Here is an 18,104-nt window from a genome sequence, read left to right as displayed (position 1 = left end):
GCTCCAGGGGAGGTCGAGGTTGGAGCTGAGGCAGAACTGTTGCCCTGAGGGGGGTGTGAGCCCCTGTGCCAGGGAGCTGGGGGAGTGCCCAGCCCTGGAGGGACCCCAAAGGCCTGGGTCAGTGGTGGGCTGGGACTGCAGCAGCTTCAGGGCCTTTAACAACCAGAGCAATTCTCTGATTCCATAAATGTCGCCAATGCACCAAACTGTGTTCACTCAGAGCAATAAGAGCTGTGACAAGTTGTTCGGAGCACACAGTGCAGGGCGGTGTGTGCTTCTGACAGGCCACAGGGGCAATGACAAGTCGTTGGGACGGCTTTGGGCATCCTTTTCTGCTTTATCTGACTCTTTCAGGGGGTAAGCTTACTCCAGTTAGTTAATTTGCACTGAAACTGAGGCCTGGAGTCAGATGGATCGAGTTGGAATCACAGCACGGTGTGGGCTGGAAGCGCCCCGCAGAGCTCCTCCAGCCCCAACCCCTGCCCAAGCAGCTTCCCCTGGCTCGGGGGGCACAGGGACGTGTCCAGGCGGGTTTGGAACCGCCCTGTCCCGGGGCCGCGCCTCAGCGAGCCGCCCGGGCCCTGCTCCCCGCCGCCCCCCTCAGCGCCGCCGCCGCCTCCGCGCGCACCAGGGGGCGCCCGCCGCGCGAGCCGCGCCCGTTGGCGTCACCGCGGCAACGCCGGGCGGGGCCCGCCCCCAACACGCCGGAGCTGCCGATTGGTCGGTCTCCTCTGTGACGTCAGCGCGCTCGCTGCGCGTTGGAGCTGGCCGTCGCTGATTGGTCGGATTTGAATCGCGGCGAGCGCGCGGGTCGCTCGGTCTGAGGCAGCGGCGGCGGAGCTGCCATCGCGACCCGCGGCCGCCGGCGACATGAAGGCGGCGTAAGTCGCTCCCTCCCTTTCCCCCTTCCCCTTGCGCCCGGTGGCGTGGGGCCGGCCCGGTGGCGTGGGGCCGGCCCTGACGCCTCCCCCCTTGTCCCAGTAGGGCCCGGACCCCGCGCAGGCCGGCGCTGAAGAAGCCGTCGCAGCCCATCCTGAAGGACCCCGTGGGGGTGAGTGTGGGGCGGCCGGCGGGGAGGGGCCTTTGGACCCTCTCTGTGAGCGGGGGGCTCGGGGGGTTCGGCCTCCTGGCGTTCTGAGGGACTCCCGGTCCTGTTCCCCCTCAGGTGTACTGCAGGGTACGGCCGCTCAGCCGCCCGGACCAGGAGTGCTGCATCGAGGTGATCAACGAGACCACGGTGCAGATCCACCCGCCCGATGGATACAGGGTGTTCCGCAACGGGGAATACCGAGAGGTAACGGTCGAAGGGGCGGTGGGGAAATGCGGGCGGCTGCCCGCCCCCTCGGAGCTGGGCTCGGGGGAAGAGGCTGTCTGGCGTTGGGGGTCGGGGCCCTTTCACCCCTGTCGGTGTTTCCCGATGGCTTGTGGAGTGGAGTTGTGGTTAATATGAAAAGGAAAAGCATATGAAAAACTTAGGACTGGAAACTGTGGGCAGATGGGAAAAAGACACCAACTAAACCTAAAATGATGAAACACAGGAGCAGTTTGCTCTTGGCCATTGTGGGTGTTCAGTTGCTCAGCACTTGTGTAGGTTATGGTGGGAGCTCAACGAGGAATTTGGGTTTGAAGCTGTAAATGGTGAGATTCTGTAGTCACTGGGGTGCTGGGTGTTGTTGTGGTTGTTTCTGGAGTTGAGCTCTATGGAAATGTGACACTTGCTGCTCTTCCTTACACACACCTTACTCTCAGAATAGTTACACCAGAGCAACTGCCCGTGTTCAAACACTGATGTAGTCCTAAAGTAGAATCTTTACCATGCTGGGAAACTGGTGGAATGGGGTGCTGATGTGTGAAACAATGAAGCAATGCTCTCCTGGACAGAGAAACCTAAAGCTTAGGAGGGTGTATCTTCTTTTCTTCAGACACAGTATTCGTTTAAGGAAGTGTTTGGCACCCTTGTTATCCAGAAGGAGCTTTTTGACGTGGTGGCTAAACCTCTAGTGGAAGATCTCATTCGTGGCAAAAATGGTAAGCAAGTACTTGTTTTCTACCACTTTGCTGTGTGTCTGCCATGCAGTTTCTTACATTACTATGATTTCCTGTCTCTTAAGGTTTCTTAGTTTGTCTAGGTAAAAACATGTCTGCCATGAGAAGAGCTCCCTGATGCAACATCCTTGGAAGCTCTTCCTGCCTTTTGCTGCTTCTGAAGCTATTTACCTTTGTTGTGATGTGTGTGATACTTGTGTGGAGGTCTAATCTTTTTATACACCATTAACTGGAACAGCTCTTTTGCTGCAGAAAGAGGTGACTTATCCACCTAAAGACTGACTGCAGAAACCAAGGTGTAGAGGTTGATCTCCTGAGCATGGTTGGATATGATGGTGCTGGTCTTTGCAGCATCTGGCTGTTATGAGACTCGTGAGTAACAGGTGTAACAAATTGGCTCTCTAAACCTGGGGCTTCATGGCTTCTTTCCAGAGAAGGTGAGAGGTACTGTCAGATGCAGCTGAAGTGGCCATCAGTGAGAGATGTGCACAGGAGTGATGACACTGGCTTTTGGTGGACTGGAACAGTTTGCTGTTAACTGTTGAAAGACAGCTATTGGGTTTTTTCATAATACATTTGACCCAGGGCAAGACAGGATGTGTGATTACAACTGAGCTTTTGTTTTGAGCCAGCAAGCATGAGTACAGCACTTTCCTGTCTCTCCTAGGTCTCCTTTTTACATACGGTGTGACAGGCAGTGGGAAAACTCACACCATGACAGGATCTCCTGGTGATGGAGGGCTTCTCCCACGCTGTCTGGACATGATCTTCAACAGCATAGGACCATTCCAGGCCAAGAGATTTGTGAGTAGTTTTGCACCAAGTTCTCCATGCTGTAGCTGAAATGTTCAGTTCCTAGGAGAATATTTGTGTCCTGTCTAACTGTGTGATGGGAGTGCTTAGATGAGAAACCCAACCAAAACAACCCTGCTTCTGTGAGATCTGGAGAGCAGGGCCAAGGAGACACGTGTAGTAGCTAGGACAGGCATGCCATGAAGTTATATGGTCTGGCTGTCCTTAGAACTATTGCTTATCTTATAACATTTAAAAAAACAATAGAAAAGAGGAAGCTATATGACTTAAAGAATGATGTAGCCAAAAGACACAACAGCCATAAGGAGCCACACCTGAAATCATATAGGAGATGTGAGGCTTTCCTTGTGCTCAAACATCTCTGGCGCTTTGGTATCTTAATAGATCTGAAATAATACTAGAAGCCTTTTCCCTGGTAGCACGCTAGCTTGGGAGCTTTTCTGGAGTAGTCTTACCTTGGAAATACCTGCTTTCTGTCAGATCTACTTTGCATGAGCCAGGAGATTGAGAGCCAGGGAGGGCATGGTATCAGTTGCCAGACAGCTTGATGAAATAATCTTCTTTTGATGACCATGTTTGTCATTGTATTATCTAAACACACTCAGGTTTTTAAGCTTGATGACAAGAACGGTGTGGATGTTCAGTGTGAAGTAGATGCTCTGTTGGAGCGCCAGAAGAGAGATGCCATGCCTGTTCCAAAAACTCCATCTAGCAAGTAAGTAATTATTGTAACATGCAGAAGGAATTCAGCCAGTGTAACTGTCATTCTGTGCCTGTGGCTTTTGCTCTCTTTATCCTTCCCTTGAAAAAATGAAAGAGATTATTGGCACGTCAGTGTATTGCATGTGGTTTGAGCAACTGCACAATTAAGTGTTTAGATTAGAAGACTTGGAATCAGGCAACAGAAATGGTATCTCTTTGTTCCTGTGAGTAAAGTGCTGTGACACTGCTGAGTAGTGACACTGTGGGAAGTTCAACTGGTTCATGTTTAGCAAAATAGTGAGATTGCTGAATGGAGACTGGCAATGGTGACTCTCCGGGGATTTTACAAAGCATTGCTTCCTGCAGTGACAGGTGGATGTTTATCTCCTTATTCCAGAGTGCTTTCTTTAGTCTGATGTGACTGGATGCATTGGCATTAATGGCTGCTGTGAGCACCTCAGATCTTGCTGTTGGTAGACTTGCTTTTTAATGGTAGAGTCTGAGGTGTTTGCTGGCTGTGGATTCTCCACCACAATCACTTGTTGTGTGTGTCCAACAGGCGACAAATGGATCCAGAATTTGCTGATATGATCAATGTCCAAGATCACTGCAAAGTGGAAGAAATTGATGAAGATAATGTCTACAGTGTCTTTGTCTCCTATATTGAGATCTACAACAACTACATCTATGACCTCTTGGAGGATTCTCCCTTTGAGCCCATAAAACCAAAGTGAGTTTCGTGAATACCTTTCCTCTGACTTCATTTCCACTTCTGTGGGAACTCCATTCTCTCTCTGTGCTGCTGCAGTCTTGGCAAGTCTGGCTCAATTCATGGGAATCACTTCAAAAACAAAACCACTTGAGAAAGGTGATGGCCAAGAAGTCCAGAGAATAATACTGAAGTATGCAAAGTACTGGTGGGTGCTTGTGTCACTGCTAAGACTTGGTGCTCCCTTTCCTCATTGTAATGAGAGATTAATAAGCAGGTATTTTTTAGGCAGCTTGTTGCACCTCACTGGGATTCCAAGTTTATTCCTGCTTCTCTGTGAGTGCTGTTCCCAGCAGGTGGCTGCCACTTGAAGAGGAAACCATCCCAGTGCTGACAAATGGTTGGGGTTCTTTTCCTGGAAAACAGTGTATTGGGTGAAAGATGCTGTTTTGTTGTTGCCTTACAATGAATGCAAGTTGGCATATTTGCTTGATGTCAGTCACTTGGCTAAAACCAGAATGAATTGTCTCATAAGTTGTAGGTAGTTTTTGGAAAGCTGTGTGCTTGGCTGGTGTCTGAAGTTGGTAACTCTCAAGCCTATCAGAAAAAACAGTCTGCAAATTAAACTCTGAATACATTTTTGAAACAATCTAAATCCCTTGAAGAGAGAACTCTGGGCCTGCCCATCAGTACATGTGTTAATTAAAGACTTGGCTGATTTACAAAGACTAGCTAGAGCAAAACACGCTTTGTCTGTGAAGCAAGAGCTGTCTCCAGGGTACTGATCTGAAAAGACTTTGAATGGCTGAGAATGCTTCTTAGAGAAGGGAAAAATGATTTGGTTGAGATGGATTTTTGGCCATAAGCACAGCTTATAAAGAATCCTGGTTTATTGCTATTTATGGAAGCTGCAGTGTATCATATGAAGAGATTTTAGACTCAGGCTGAATGACTTAATACTGTTTTTAACCCTGTTTTTTTGGTAGGTGGAACAATTGCAACACTCCTGTGCGAAATGGTGACTTTATGTACGTGCACAAGCATATTATTCCTAATATTAGAAAGTGTTCTTTTGAGTAGAAGCAGAAAAGAAAATCAGACTGACTCCTTGCCTCTTCTTGCTTTGCTAGCAAACATAGATCGCTGTTGAAGCTGTCTTGCTTCTGTATGCATGTAGCAAAACAATAGCTGCCACCCAAAGCCATGATTTCCAGTAAGAACTGCAATTAAATGTAGCTTCTAAATTAAAGCAGTAGCTGAAGTGTAACTAATCTTGGCTGAATGTGTGTCCATATACTTGTACTTCCTCTTCCATCTGCTGTATGGATAATACACATATTCACTCTGAATTTTGTGGTTGAAATCTGCATGACACAGCCTATTGTTAGGCAGAAAACTCCATTGTGTGGTTTTTATTTCCTTTCAGACCCCCACAATCCAAAATACTTCGTGAGGACCAGAATCACAACATGTATGTCACAGGGTGCACGGAAGTAGAGGTGAAATCGACAGAAGAAGCTTTTGAAGTGTTTTGGAGAGGTAAATCTTCACTTCCTACATTCATTGTCATCCTTCACACTACCCTGAACTGACATTGCCAGGTGGCAAGGCTGGGAAATAGAAGAGTTTTCTGCAGGGGTTGCTTTTGTTCCTCTGAGCAGGGCAGAAGAAGAGGCGGATTGCAAACACTCAGCTGAATCGAGAATCCAGTCGCTCTCATGGTGTTTTTATCATCAAGTTGGCTCAGGCACCTTTGGATGCAGATGGAGATAACGTGCTGCAGGTGAGTCCTAGGGCTGGCTATTGAAGAAGAACTCTGTGTGTGTGTGAGAGAGGATGGTGAATCTGAAAGGATGGTGAACCTTACAGCGTGGCCTACTGAAACACGTATGCCTTAGTTAGCAGCTTCCTTCTGAAGGAAATCACAGTTATTAAATTTCAAGCCTTTGACAGAATTAACCTCCTTTCTGTAATGAAAGCAGGACATTCAAGGCCATGGGGCAGCCCTGTTTTCTGTACTGTCCAGTGATAGTCCTAGGGGTAATGGATGTAAGCTGGAACAGAGAAAATTCCACTTAAGGAAAAGCTTCTTTACTGTGCAGATGAGGGAGCCCTGGCCCAGGCTGCCCAGGGAGGGTGTGGAAGCTCCTTCTCCAGAGGTTTCCAAATCCACCTGGACATGTTCCTGTGCCCCCCGAGCCAGGGGAACCTGTTTTAGCAGGGGCTTGGACTTTATGGTCTTTAGAGGTGCTCCAACACCTACCATTCTGTGATCTAAATGGAGTGAGGCTGCTTATTCCTTTGGCTTTTCTCTGCTTCTTTTTAGCAAAATCTCTTAAATACTTGGAGGATCTGAATGAGCACAGTTGTTACATCAACTTGTGGCCCAGGACAGAGGAGATCTGCTAAACTATTTGACTAAACTCCAGTGATGCACAGCTTCTTGTGTTGAGGGCAGGAAAAACACCCTCAGGCTTTACTGAAAAGTGCTCCACATGTTCTTTTTAAGTGTGCTTGCTGGTTCGTGTTTGGAGGGAAGGTGTTCCTCCATTAGAAGGGCTACAGAGCTCACTACTAGCCTAATGTAAATTGCTTTCTGTCGTAGGAGAAAGAACAGATCATTCTAAGCCAGCTGTCCTTAGTTGATCTGGCTGGAAGTGAGAGAACCAACAGAACAAAAGCTGAAGGGAGCAGGCTACGAGAAGCAGGTACGTGCCACCTTTGGACAGCCTGGGGGCTCAGTGTGCCAAGACAGGCTCACGTTGGTCCTGTTTCCCAGTAATAACGTCACAGGAAGAATGAAAGTGTTCTATTAGAGTGTTCAGTTGTCTGATCTGATGACCTCAAATCCTCCACTTTGGAAACCAGGAGTTTTTGGTAGCACTTATTCTGCTACTTCAGTTCATTGGAGCAGTTGTCTCTAAGAGACAGAACTTGGGAATAAATTGTCTGGGCTGAAGTAAACTGTTAAACAATTCAGGAACATGGTCCAAATGGCTTCTTACAGAGGTGTTTTTCTCTTGTTTGCTTCCCTTTTTGAAGGTAACATTAATCAGTCACTCATGACATTAAGAACATGTATCGAAGTTCTGCGGGAAAACCAGCTGTATGGAACAAATAAGGTATGCAACCCATGACCCAATTCTCTTGTCATTTGATGAAGATCTGGTGTAATGAAAGCTCACTAGACCTTTTATGTCCTTTATTTTAAGATGGTTCCCTACAGAGATTCCAAACTGACTCATCTCTTCAAGAACTATTTTGACGGAGAAGGAAAAGTGCGCATGATCGTGTGCGTTAATCCCAAAGCTGAGGACTACGAGGAAAGCCTGGTAACTTCCTTGCAGATCTTGTCTCCCTCCTCCTCTTCTTTCCTGTTTATCACTGAATTCTTATACCTTTTTTAATAGATGAGAGGAATGAAGCTTTGTGGCGTGGCCACTTCAGAGAATCAACCACAGTCTGTAGGGCAAATGTGCCCTCCAAGTCTTATTTTTCCACTTCGAAGTTGCAGCTGGAATTTGCATGTAAATTAGGAAAAGTTTCTCTTATTTACAGTTATCTAAGTAGCCATATTGAGGTGCTGAATCCCTACTATGACAGTATTTACAAAGCTTCAGGTGTCTGCACTGTCAGTCTCGTGGTTCCTTGGGGGCTGAGGAAGGGTTCTGAAACACAACCTGTTGAGCTGTGAACCGATTGAGCTTGATAATGTCTCCCCTAAGAGTTCTATTGACCTAAAATATCCCTCTCAAACTTACATTGGGCTGCCTCTGGGGGATCTCTGGGGACTTTTGCCCTGAAGCTTGCTTTCGTTCTCTCGTAGCAAGTCATGCGCTTTGCAGAAATGACGCAGGAAGTGGAAGTTGCGAGACCCGTGGATCGACCGCTCTGCGGCTTAACGCCCGGCCGGCGCTTCAGGAACCAGGCCTTCAGGGAGGAGCTCAGCAGGAAGCTGGAGATGAGGGGTGGCCCAATAAATGGAGGTAATTGCTAGAATGCTAGGTGATCACAGCACACCTTAGGAGCTGAAGGCTATTGTAAATCAAAATACTTGAGCCTTGGAAGTGCAGAAGGAACCTCGCTTAGTTGTGGTGAGCAAGGGGCAACAGGGACAAGCTGGAACAGAAGAGGTTCCAAAGAAACGCAAGGAAAAGCTTCTTCCCTGTTAAGGGAGCACTGGCAGGGGCTGCCCAGATGTGCTGTGGAGTCTCCTTCTCTGGAGACATTCTATCCCAACTGGATGAGTCCCTGTGTGCCCTACTCTAGGTGCTGCTGCTTTGGCAGGGGAGTTGCACTGGCTGAGATTTTCAAGTCTCTTCCAGCCCTTGAGATTCTGTGATTCTCTGTAATAGGTACAGTGATGAGTTGAATTCATGGTCCCATTGTTGCAGCTTCTGGAAGGAAATTGTGCTAAGGATGATACTTTGATGTCTTTGTATGCTTAGGGCCTACTTCAGAAATCTGGAGTTGCCTGAAGGCATTATAAAGCAATGAATCAAGAATGTCACATTTAATCTTTTCTCAGTGCTGTCATTTCTTCTGCAAGCTTCTAGTTCTCATTAATTATTTGAAGTTCTTGCCTGCTTCATGATACTGTGGGATGAATGATCTCTGGCTCTGCATTGTCAAGTGGAAAGTTCCTGTTCTGTAGCTTGCTGACAGACTTTCTTGGCTTTAAATCTTGCAGAAACAGAAGAGCAATCTGCTTCAGAAATGTTTTTGCAGAGCTTTCCTCCGTTGCCTTCATGTGAGCTACTGGATGTTAATGATGATCAAACACTCCCAAAGCTCATTGAGGTCCTGGAAAAACGCCATAAACTACGACAAATGTTGTCAGAGGAGTTTGCCAAAAATGGTAAGAATCTGAACATCAGTGTGGAGGGAGATTGTTTTGGCAGCCTTATTACCACTCAAAGGACCTCTTCTGTACCCACGTGACATAAGTATCTTGTCTGGACTGATCATTTACAAACCCTTATCTGAGGTTATGAAATAGCTGGTGAAGTTCAGTCAGGTAGGAGAAGAAACAAAACTGCTTTTGGTCTGGTGGAGACAGAGTGAGGGGCTAAAACCTGTCGATTCTCTTGCAGTGCTTGCCTTTAAAACTATGCTGCAAGAATTTGACTCGGGTGTTATATCCAAGGAGAACTATATTCAAGGCAAACTGTCTGAGAAAGAGAAAACAATAGCAGGACAGAAAATGGAGCTGGAACGCCTGGAGAAGAAGATTAAAACTTTGGAGTACAAGGTCAGTTGTTGCCACGGTCTGAAGCTGAGCACAAAATGTGTTTTCTGTGTACTGTTTGTTTCAAGCTCCTGGATGTCAGAGGTTGCTGGTGAGGTGGATATTAGAAACAAGATTAAAAGTGGTTTGTGGGGAACTCTCCTGAATGCTTTTAGCTTTTTGGCTTGCTTTTGGAGTGAAGCTATTCTTAATATGAGTTACTTACCTGTAAGTTGTCAAATGCCTGAAACTTCTTGGCATGTGGACTGTTTACCTCAGTGTTTTCTAATATATGTAACAATCAAATACAAGCAGCACTTCTGGACTTAGGTGGTTGCATTTCTAAACAGCCCAGCCAAGTCCTTCCTCTCTTCCTTCCTCCAGATTGAGATTTTGGAGAAAACAGCAACAATTTATGAGGAAGACAAACGTAACCTCCAGCAGGAACTGGAAAGCAAGAGCCAGAAACTGCAGCGTCAGGCTTCTGACAAGCGGCGGCTGGAGGCTCGACTGCAGGGCATGGTGGCAGAAACAACCATGAAGTGGGAGAAGGAGTGTGTGAGTACCCTGCCCTGGCCTCTGGGAATGTGTCACAGGGAAAGGCTGGGCACTTTGTGTGAGGGCCTGTTAGTATAGAAAGGGCTTTTGTAAATGTAGTATGGTATGGTAAATTCCTCAAGGACTTCTGATGCACCTAGAGCAGCTCTTTAAGCACTGGGTCACCTCATTTCAGTATCTAGAACCTGGATTCTCTTTGTGGCACTCTAACCAAGGGGTGATTCTCTCCATCTCTGGATTGTCAGTAGAAGCTTAATGTCAGGGTGTCTCCTTTTAGCCTCGTGTGAACTCTTGCTCAGCTCTGCACTTGACAAGCTATAAGAGAGGAAATCTGAGGGATGAACTCTTTAGTGCTGCAGGGCTGTTTCCTGCTTCAGGACCACTGATAGATCTATGGTTAGACACGCTCCTGTTTGTCATAGCATAGGAAGCCAAATGGTTATGGCATTAAACATGGTTCTGTTTCGTAATCTGGAAGGTGTTTAGCTTGATATGTCATTACTTCTGTCTGAGATGATAGTTCTTCCTCGCTGAGACACAAACTAAGTTCCACGTGGAACATGCAATTCCCTGCAAACCTCCAGCACAATTACTCGTGCTTTCATGTGAAGGTGCCTCATGCTTTTCCTCACTTGTCTCTGTAGGAGCGTCGTGTAGCAGCAAAGCAGCTGGAGATGCAGAATAAACTTTGGGTCAAAGATGAAAAACTGAAGCAGCTGAAGGCCATTGTTACTGAACCCAAAAATGAGAAGCCAGAGAGGCCTTCACGGGAGAGAGACCGACAGAAGCCCGTTCAGAGATCAGCGTCTCCTCCAGCAGTACCTGTAAGTTGCCTTTAAACCCCTTCTTGATATGAGTGATCTAAAGTGCAGGCCACTTCTCTCTGGTGGCTAAAGAATAGTTCCCAAGCACAGGGCTTGGATAACTGTAACTTGCTTTGAATTCTTTGTCTCCTGCTGTGTTTATCAGTGTTCTTTACTCACGCTCCTACCCTCCAATGCCGCTGGTGTTGGAAGAACACCTGGTTCTCACTGCAACACAATACCTCTGCAAAAACCATAAGCTTGAATAGCTGAATTGACACTCTGCATGTGTTGTCCATATTCATTGTTGTATTGCCTTAAAAGTTGACAGTTCTGTGTGTTCACTAACTTCTTTCCTGTTCTCTCTAGCCTTCTAGTAACTGTATCACTCAGGTCCCTCACAGCCAGCGGCTCGTGGGCACCCCGCAGGCGCACAGACGGTCTAATTCTTGTAGCAGCATTTCTGTGGCATCTTGTGTTATGGAATGGGAGCAGAAAACCCCTTCGCACAAACCTACCAGTGGCACTTCTCATGCAAGGAGTAGACAAGAACCAGGACAAAGTAGAGACTATAACTCCTCAGACAGAAGGCGAGGGATGTGCTGGACTGGAGTCACTGAGCTTTCCAGGCGTAGAGATGAGCTAGAAATAGAAGAGGATCAAAGCTGCAGGGTTGGTGCTGCTCCTGTTGAAAACTAAATGTAGTGTTGCTTAATCTGGCTCAAAAGCTCCTGACAGCTGCTCCCTTACACTGAGGACACCTAACATAGATTGTAGTTGTCCCCTAAATGTGTAGGACACCACCCTTTCCAAATTGAGTCTCACTGCTCATTCTCTTTGACTTCTTGACGTGGCATTTAGAAACTCCTTAAAAGCAGCTTGTGTATTTCTTGCTGGTGCATAGATAGTGCTTGTAAGGAGCTCTGAACTAGCTAGACTTGTTCTCTAGCTGTGAATGCCCTCGTGTTTTAACTTGTGTCTGTCTCCTCAAATCTGTCTTGCAGCCTCCAATTCACCATAGTCTGTTTGGGCAGCTTAAAAGGTGGTCTTATGAGCCATGCCTGCAAATGTCTACTGGAAATGGTGCTTGGACAAATATCTTCACTTGTGTTAACATTTTCTTAGAATAGTCTTCTCTAATTTTCTCATCTGCCTTAAAAATGGGGGCTTTGCTGACAGGTGGGAGCCTGGGTTTTTAACTGATGTGTGCAGGTGTTTGTATCAGTGGTGTCTCTCATGTCACAGTGGCTCAGGTAAATCAAAGACAACTGTACACCCTCAGCCTTTTGAGGGGACTATGGCTCATTTTTGAGAGTTCTCAAAGTTTCTGTCACTTGCTGGGCCTCTGAGGTCAGGGACATGCTCTTAAGCAAATGCTGTTCCAATTAACTAATGCATGAACCTGTCAGCAGAGGAGGGATGTGGTCTCTGCCCAGTAAAACATGAGCAGTAGTGGTATGCCCTCTCCTGCACATGGCTTCTAAGGCACTTTGGCAGAATTGCTTCAAAAGAACTATCAATGGGAATAAGTATTTGCTCACTAAAGGGGGGAGAAAAGCATTCCAATTCTTGTTCTTTAATGGAAGACTTTGGCCTAAACCCAACATTTCCCTGTATAGGTTAAAAATGAAACAGCAATGTTAGACATGCAGGAGGTTTATCTGCAAAGGGTACAGCCATTCTTGTGTGTGCTGGGCAGAGAAACCAATCCTAACTGATACTCACCACCTGAAAAAGCAGCAGGTGGGATCTGCATTTGTAGGTTTGGGTTCTGTAGCCTCACCATGGCTGAGGTCTCAAAGTAGCTTGTAAATGTAACAGAGTCTCCAGAGACTCTTTCAAAAGCCCCTTCAAAGATCTTGAAGGGACCCAGGTTTTGAAAATCACTTCCAGAATGTTCTGATTTTCCTGAGCAACTGCCAATAACGTTCATGAAATCAACTGATGAACTTCAATCATTTCTCATGGATTTCCAACAGCTGCGTTGAGGAGGGACAGCACCAGCACAGGGGATGCTTCCTCTGCTCTGCTTACTCAGAAGTGTTTTGAGGTCTTGCATCCTTTAGAGGTGTTGGAAATCCATGCTCAGGCTGCTTGCTTTGCCATCCCAAAAATACATATTGATTCATGAATGAACCCACGGAACATCAATTGCTCTGTTCTGGTTGGTTAGTATGTTCATAGCTATCTGGTTTGATTTGGAAACTGGAGGAGTGTTACCAAACATACAAGTAACCTCCTTGAGGAAACCTTACTAGGTTTGGAGTGCAACGGATTGGATGACAAAGTTTGCAAGGAATAGGAATTGGCACAGAAAGAATCCATTAACAATTTTATACAAGGCCCCTGGTAACGGGGCCTTTCAGGATGTGCTTCAGGAATGAAGCTTTGACCTTTGTACAAACACATCTCAACCAGACCTGCAAAGTTCCCTTCTACTAACGACCCCTGAAAGATTTACTGTGTGTTGATTTCTTCTGCTTCTCTTTCCTCCCCCCTGCTCAGAACCTCCCTCCAGTTCGCCTCAGACACCGCCGCTCGCGCTCGGCCGGGGAGCGATGGGTGGATCATAAACCACCTTCTAACGTGCCCACTGAGACAGTCATGCAGCCCCAGGTGCCTCACGCCATCACGGTGGCTGCTGCCAGTGAGAAGGCACTAGCTAAGTGTGACAAGTACATGCTGACGCACCAGGAGCTTGCCTCTGATGGGGAGATTGAGACAAAGCTCATCAAGGTAAAGCAAACGCCTCCTTCCTCCAACTCACGGTAACCCCGTCACCACCTCTCGCTGCCCATGTGTTTGGGGCTGCAAAAGAGTTCCTTTGGCTCAATCTGACTTGATTTTGGCAGCTGGATTCAAAGGTGCTTTTGGAGACTGAAAATACTTCCCTTGAACGCTGTCATTCCTCTGTGTAAACCATTACAAGCTCCTTTATCTCGGCCACCTTGTTCCTTCCAAGTAATTACTTTCCTTCCTCTAGTAAAATGCAATAATCCATTTGTAGTGGAAGTTCCTTAGCTGCAGCTAATCATGTGGAGTCAGTCTTGTTGGAGGGATGTTATTTGATTTCCACTAGCACTGAGTAAGCTTGCTGCAGTGATGGATGCTCCAGTGCTCCAGGACATAATTTCTAGCAGTCAACTGACAAATAGATTGGTGAGACAACCGAGGCTTTCAATGCTCCCTGTGTTGGGATCTCCAAACACTGACCATACTTGCCTAAGGCAAATTCAGAGCTCTTCATATTCTCTAGCAAGAAGCTTTTGGTTCATTTTTTTCCCCCCCTATAGTTACAGGCCTCACAATATGGACTCATTTTCTTTGAGTTCTAAAAAAAGCCTTCACTCCTGTAAGGTAACCTCATAGCAGTGTTTCCAAAGGCAGAGGCTTGCAGAGCTGGCTACATCCCTGTTTGTGCTGTGGAAGGAAACCATTGAGAATAAGGCAGTGACATGATCTCTCTGGTATTACTCAGTCATCACCATACAGAAATCTTTGTCATCATAGGGGCTGCTCTCTGGGTATCTTGCATGATCATCAGGGGAGGTGGTGCTCACTCTCTTCTCCTGTGTATGAGAGGATATATCATGGAGGAGAGTGTACCTGTTCACCTATGCTCCCTGGCTACTGACCTGCAAGGAAATGGCTGTTGTGAGCACTTTACATGTGAAAGCCAGTGCTGTAGCCATGGTGCTGCCCTAGTGACTGTGTCTTGTGAACTGCTTCTTGTTTCCAGGGTGATGTGTTCAAAACCCGGGGCGGTGGACAGGCTGTGCAGTTCACAGAGATAGAGACTCTGAAGCAGGAATCTCCACCTGGGTGAGTTGCCATCTTCATTTCAGGTTCTGCCACTGCTGGAGGTAAATGGCTGCAGCAGTGCAGGTGCCCAGGTGACTGAGCACAAAGCTGTTGCATCTAACTGGAAACAGTGTAAAAGCAACTCAGTTACTCTAGCTGCTTTTAAGATTGGTCTGTTTATTTGGAAGGTATTGAATGTGTTCTTGTGTGTGAGAATCTGCCAAAATACCTCAGGCTTTTAACTCTTCGCCCCTCCATATACTCCTCTTTCAGTCGCAAGAGAAGATCATCCCCTCTCAATCCTGACCCCCCTGAGGATGCTGCAGACTCTGACTGGACTGATGTAGAAACCAGAGTAAGCTGAACAGGAGGGATGGGGGCATCCCCTGCTTGATCTGGATGGGAATTTGGGATAGTGCTGACAGCTGGCTGGACGGGTTCACAGGGGAGGCTGATCTTTTTTTCTGTGTTTTCTCAGTGTTCTGTGGCAGTGGAGATGAAGGCAGGATCAACCCTTGGACCTGGGTATCAGCATCATGCTCAGCCCAAGTAAGTGCATCTCTCCTCTGTAGCCACAGAGGTTGGGGTGTGAACCTCCTTGATACTGAGAGATAACCAGGCTTAGTCAGAGTTGGAAACTGTGACAGGAGGCATCTGTAAGGGACTCTAAGCAGAGTTATTGACTTGTCTTCTGGGTAAAACTCTGGCTTTCAGTGCAGTGAGCAGAATGTCAGGTTTGATTTTTATGCTACCTTGACTAGAAAGCTGGGAACTGTAGGTTGCCTGGCAGCTCTGGAGTGGCACAGGATTAGGGGAGGCAGTGACAAAGCACTAAGCTACATCTCTCTTCTCCTGCCACCCTGGCCTTTACCAGATGCTGATGTAGTGAAGTGTATTTGGTTTTATATCTTCAAATAAATTCAATAAGGTTGCAAATGCTGGAGTGAATTGTAAGGTATGGTACAGAGGGGGAAGCTGATGGTGTGGATATTCCTCATGGTGCACTTGAACAGGGCTAATACTCCAGCTGCTGCCTGCTGTGGGGTCGTTAAGGTGCCTGCTAAGGAAGCATGTGCACTGGTCATGCTAGAAGCCTTCCTCTCTATTTTCTTAGATGCATAGATAAGAATCAGAAGTCTCCAGGCTCTCGTCCATCCTTCAGTGTGGCAGCTGTGCACAGAAATGCAAACTGCTGAGCCACAAGTCCCGGTTTCTAGCAAAAGTCCCTGCAGTTTGTCAGGATGGTGCCAGCATTTGAGCCTCCCATCTAACAAAACACTTCCCTGGCAAAAGAAATGCTTTGGATAAGAGGGTCTTTTTTTAAACTAGGTGCTGCAGAACAGAGTTGAATACCCAGGTTTGGCCTCTTGCAGATAGATGCTGGCAGTGCTGTGGAAGTCACCTCCAGCTCAGGGGAGGACAATGTGCAATTTTGCAAGATGCTTACAGGCAGGAGAGAGGGCTGGAGAGGTAAAGAGGTTTCTACAGAGCCAAAAGTACCTACATTTTAGTGGATTTGGAATCCAGAAAGCTTAGAACTGTGGTGGAAGGGGATTTTGGAGAGTGTCTGAAATTGGTAATCTGTGATAAATACCTGCTGTTTGTGTGTCTTACTGCATCTCTGATGAGAAACTAGGGCCTGCTACTGCTGCTTGCAGCCTTGTAAGAGTGGAGTCAATCCCTCAGCTTGCCTGTGCATTCAGCTGGAGCTTGTGTTTATTTCAGCTTATTAAGTAATGAAAATAACCTCTGCTTTCAAGGTTGTGGCTGCTTAAAAAAGCAAAATCCAGCTGTTTCTTGAGAAGTCAGCTCTAGTTTTATTGTGTTAATTGTAGCATCCTTCAGCATAGGAGGTCTGGGAGGTGTATACAGCAGAACTAGAGCTTGTATTTACTTAAACCTATTAAATAATGGAAGTAAAACCTGGGTTTCGAGATTGTGACTGATTAAAAAAGCAAAATCCAACTGTTCCTTGAGAAATCAGCTCGCTCTTGTGTTAATTGGAGCATCCCTTAGCCCAGGAAGTCTGTACAGCGGAATAGATAGAGGGGGTTACAGACTACTGTCAAGGAAACCTGCTGCTGTGTAAAATCTGAAAGGTTTTTTGTGGCTCTCTTCTTCTTTCAGGCGCAGAAAGCCGTGACCTTCATGTGCCACTGCCTTGGAATCCTCCTGCCTTTGTCAGACTGAGAGAGGACCTGCTGCCAGTGCTAAACTCGACAGAAACGGCTGTTAGTGCTACAGGCTGATGTATTTGTGAGGGCCTGTGCTTGCCAGAGGTTCAATGGGAGACACTTCTGGCCCTCCCAAAGCAGCATATGGGTGTGTATATTTTCAGTAGATGTAGGGGAGTTCTGCCATTGTGTCCTCTGGCCTTCTTCAGAACACCTTCTGTCCTGTATGTATGAAGCCCTTGTTATTAAGCTGTGCCTTTATAGACCCATGACACAAGGCTTTTGCCTTCCCTGTTTTGGTTTGTTTTTTCAGCTTTTTATAGTACAAAATCCTTCAGCTGGGGTCACTCTCCCTTCCTTGTCAGGTCCTCTGTTTTGGAGAGGCATAAGTGCTGCTATTTATTTAGATGCAGTAATGCACTTTAAGAGTGTTTCTATGCCATTTCAGATTTTATTATAACTAGCAACAGCTTGGTAACGTGGATTTCTTCTTGCAAGAATTACCTTTGAGTATTTAATATGCAAATCAGCTTGTGAAAACAATCCTCAGACCTTGATAGCAATGAAGCCAAGAATACTGATCTGATGAGTAGTGGTGATTTGACACCAGACCTACTTTAGTGCAAGTAAATAACTGTATGTTTTACATCCATAGCTCTGGGGTGCGAGGGTGATCTGCTCACAGATGTGGTGAGGACTGTTGTATGTGTGGCTCTGCAAACATGGTAAAATAAATACTTTTATTCAATGACTCTTACAAACCATGTTTTCTGTTACTTAGGGCTATGCCAAGCTACAGAAACCAAGGTAAGCACCACAGCATCTCGACTGTCTTGTGCAGAGGGCTGTGAGCCAACACACTTTTTGGGAGTGCTTCTGCAGTTGAAGCTAAGGGATCTGCTTGGATTCTGAGATGTGTTTTGGACAAGCTTATCTGTGTGTCTGCAAATGGTTTTGGGGGCAGTTGGTTCCATTTTGAGGGACTGCCACGTTAAGGTATTGAAGCTTTGAGGCTTTTTTTTCAAGGTAAGAGGAAAGCTTTTGTTCCAAAGGAGTTTAAAAACTGTGGTTTGTAAAGCCTGAGGGATTCATAAGGACATAAGTGACCAATAGGAGTGCCTAGTGTAAGCAAACTTGTCTTCAGAGGGTGGATGAAAAGGCTTCTATTCCGAAGGAAGTGTTTTTCCCGAGGTCTCTTGGGCCTGCTGCCATACCTGCATGGTGAGCTGATGCCACTAGATGGTGTGGAGTCACCGCTGGGGCTGGATCCC

The 18,104-nt window shown here is 46.6% G+C and overlaps 1 protein-coding gene across 6 annotated transcripts; it reads left to right on the top strand.

Moving 5' to 3' along the window:
• Nucleotides 1-802: 802 nt before the first annotated feature.
• Nucleotides 803-17,554, top strand: KIF23 (kinesin family member 23). 6 transcript variants are annotated; one of them, XM_061999464.1, is made up of 24 exons: nucleotides 803-881; nucleotides 985-1,051; nucleotides 1,166-1,294; nucleotides 1,923-2,028; nucleotides 2,714-2,850; nucleotides 3,465-3,574; nucleotides 4,121-4,291; nucleotides 5,257-5,298; nucleotides 5,697-5,809; nucleotides 5,932-6,053; nucleotides 6,876-6,978; nucleotides 7,313-7,392; nucleotides 7,483-7,602; nucleotides 8,097-8,256; nucleotides 8,961-9,128; nucleotides 9,364-9,521; nucleotides 9,882-10,055; nucleotides 10,700-10,879; nucleotides 11,228-11,530; nucleotides 13,364-13,594; nucleotides 14,598-14,680; nucleotides 14,933-15,014; nucleotides 15,138-15,208; nucleotides 16,787-17,554. In XM_061999464.1, exons 1-24 carry the CDS (start codon nucleotides 871-873, stop codon nucleotides 16,800-16,802), a joined length of 2,937 nt encoding a protein of 978 aa, XP_061855448.1. In that variant the 5' UTR covers nucleotides 803-870; the 3' UTR covers nucleotides 16,803-17,554. The 6 variants fall into 6 exon arrangements, with proteins under 6 accessions (XP_061855448.1, XP_061855447.1, XP_061855449.1 ...); XM_061999463.1 differs by having other exon boundaries at nucleotides 828-881; nucleotides 982-1,051; XM_061999465.1 differs by lacking the exon at nucleotides 5,257-5,298 and having other exon boundaries at nucleotides 828-881; nucleotides 982-1,051.
• Nucleotides 17,555-18,104: the final 550 nt, after the last annotated feature.

This window comes from Colius striatus, chromosome 7 (assembly GCF_028858725.1).
Source record: "Colius striatus isolate bColStr4 chromosome 7, bColStr4.1.hap1, whole genome shotgun sequence".
Taxonomy (NCBI): domain Eukaryota; kingdom Metazoa; phylum Chordata; class Aves; order Coliiformes; family Coliidae; genus Colius; species Colius striatus.
Note: the sequence above shows the minus strand (reverse complement) of the source record. Positions and strands in the feature narration are given on the sequence as shown.

Excerpts from the sequence above, each read along its gene's own strand:
- KIF23 (XM_061999463.1), top strand. Across the intron at positions 1,052-1,165 it reads TCCTGAAGGACCCCGTGGGG|GTGTACTGCAGGGTACGGCC; the intron begins GTGAGTGTGGGG and ends GTTCCCCCTCAG. Across the intron at positions 2,029-2,713 it reads TCTCATTCGTGGCAAAAATG|GTCTCCTTTTTACATACGGT; the intron begins GTAAGCAAGTAC and ends TGTCTCTCCTAG.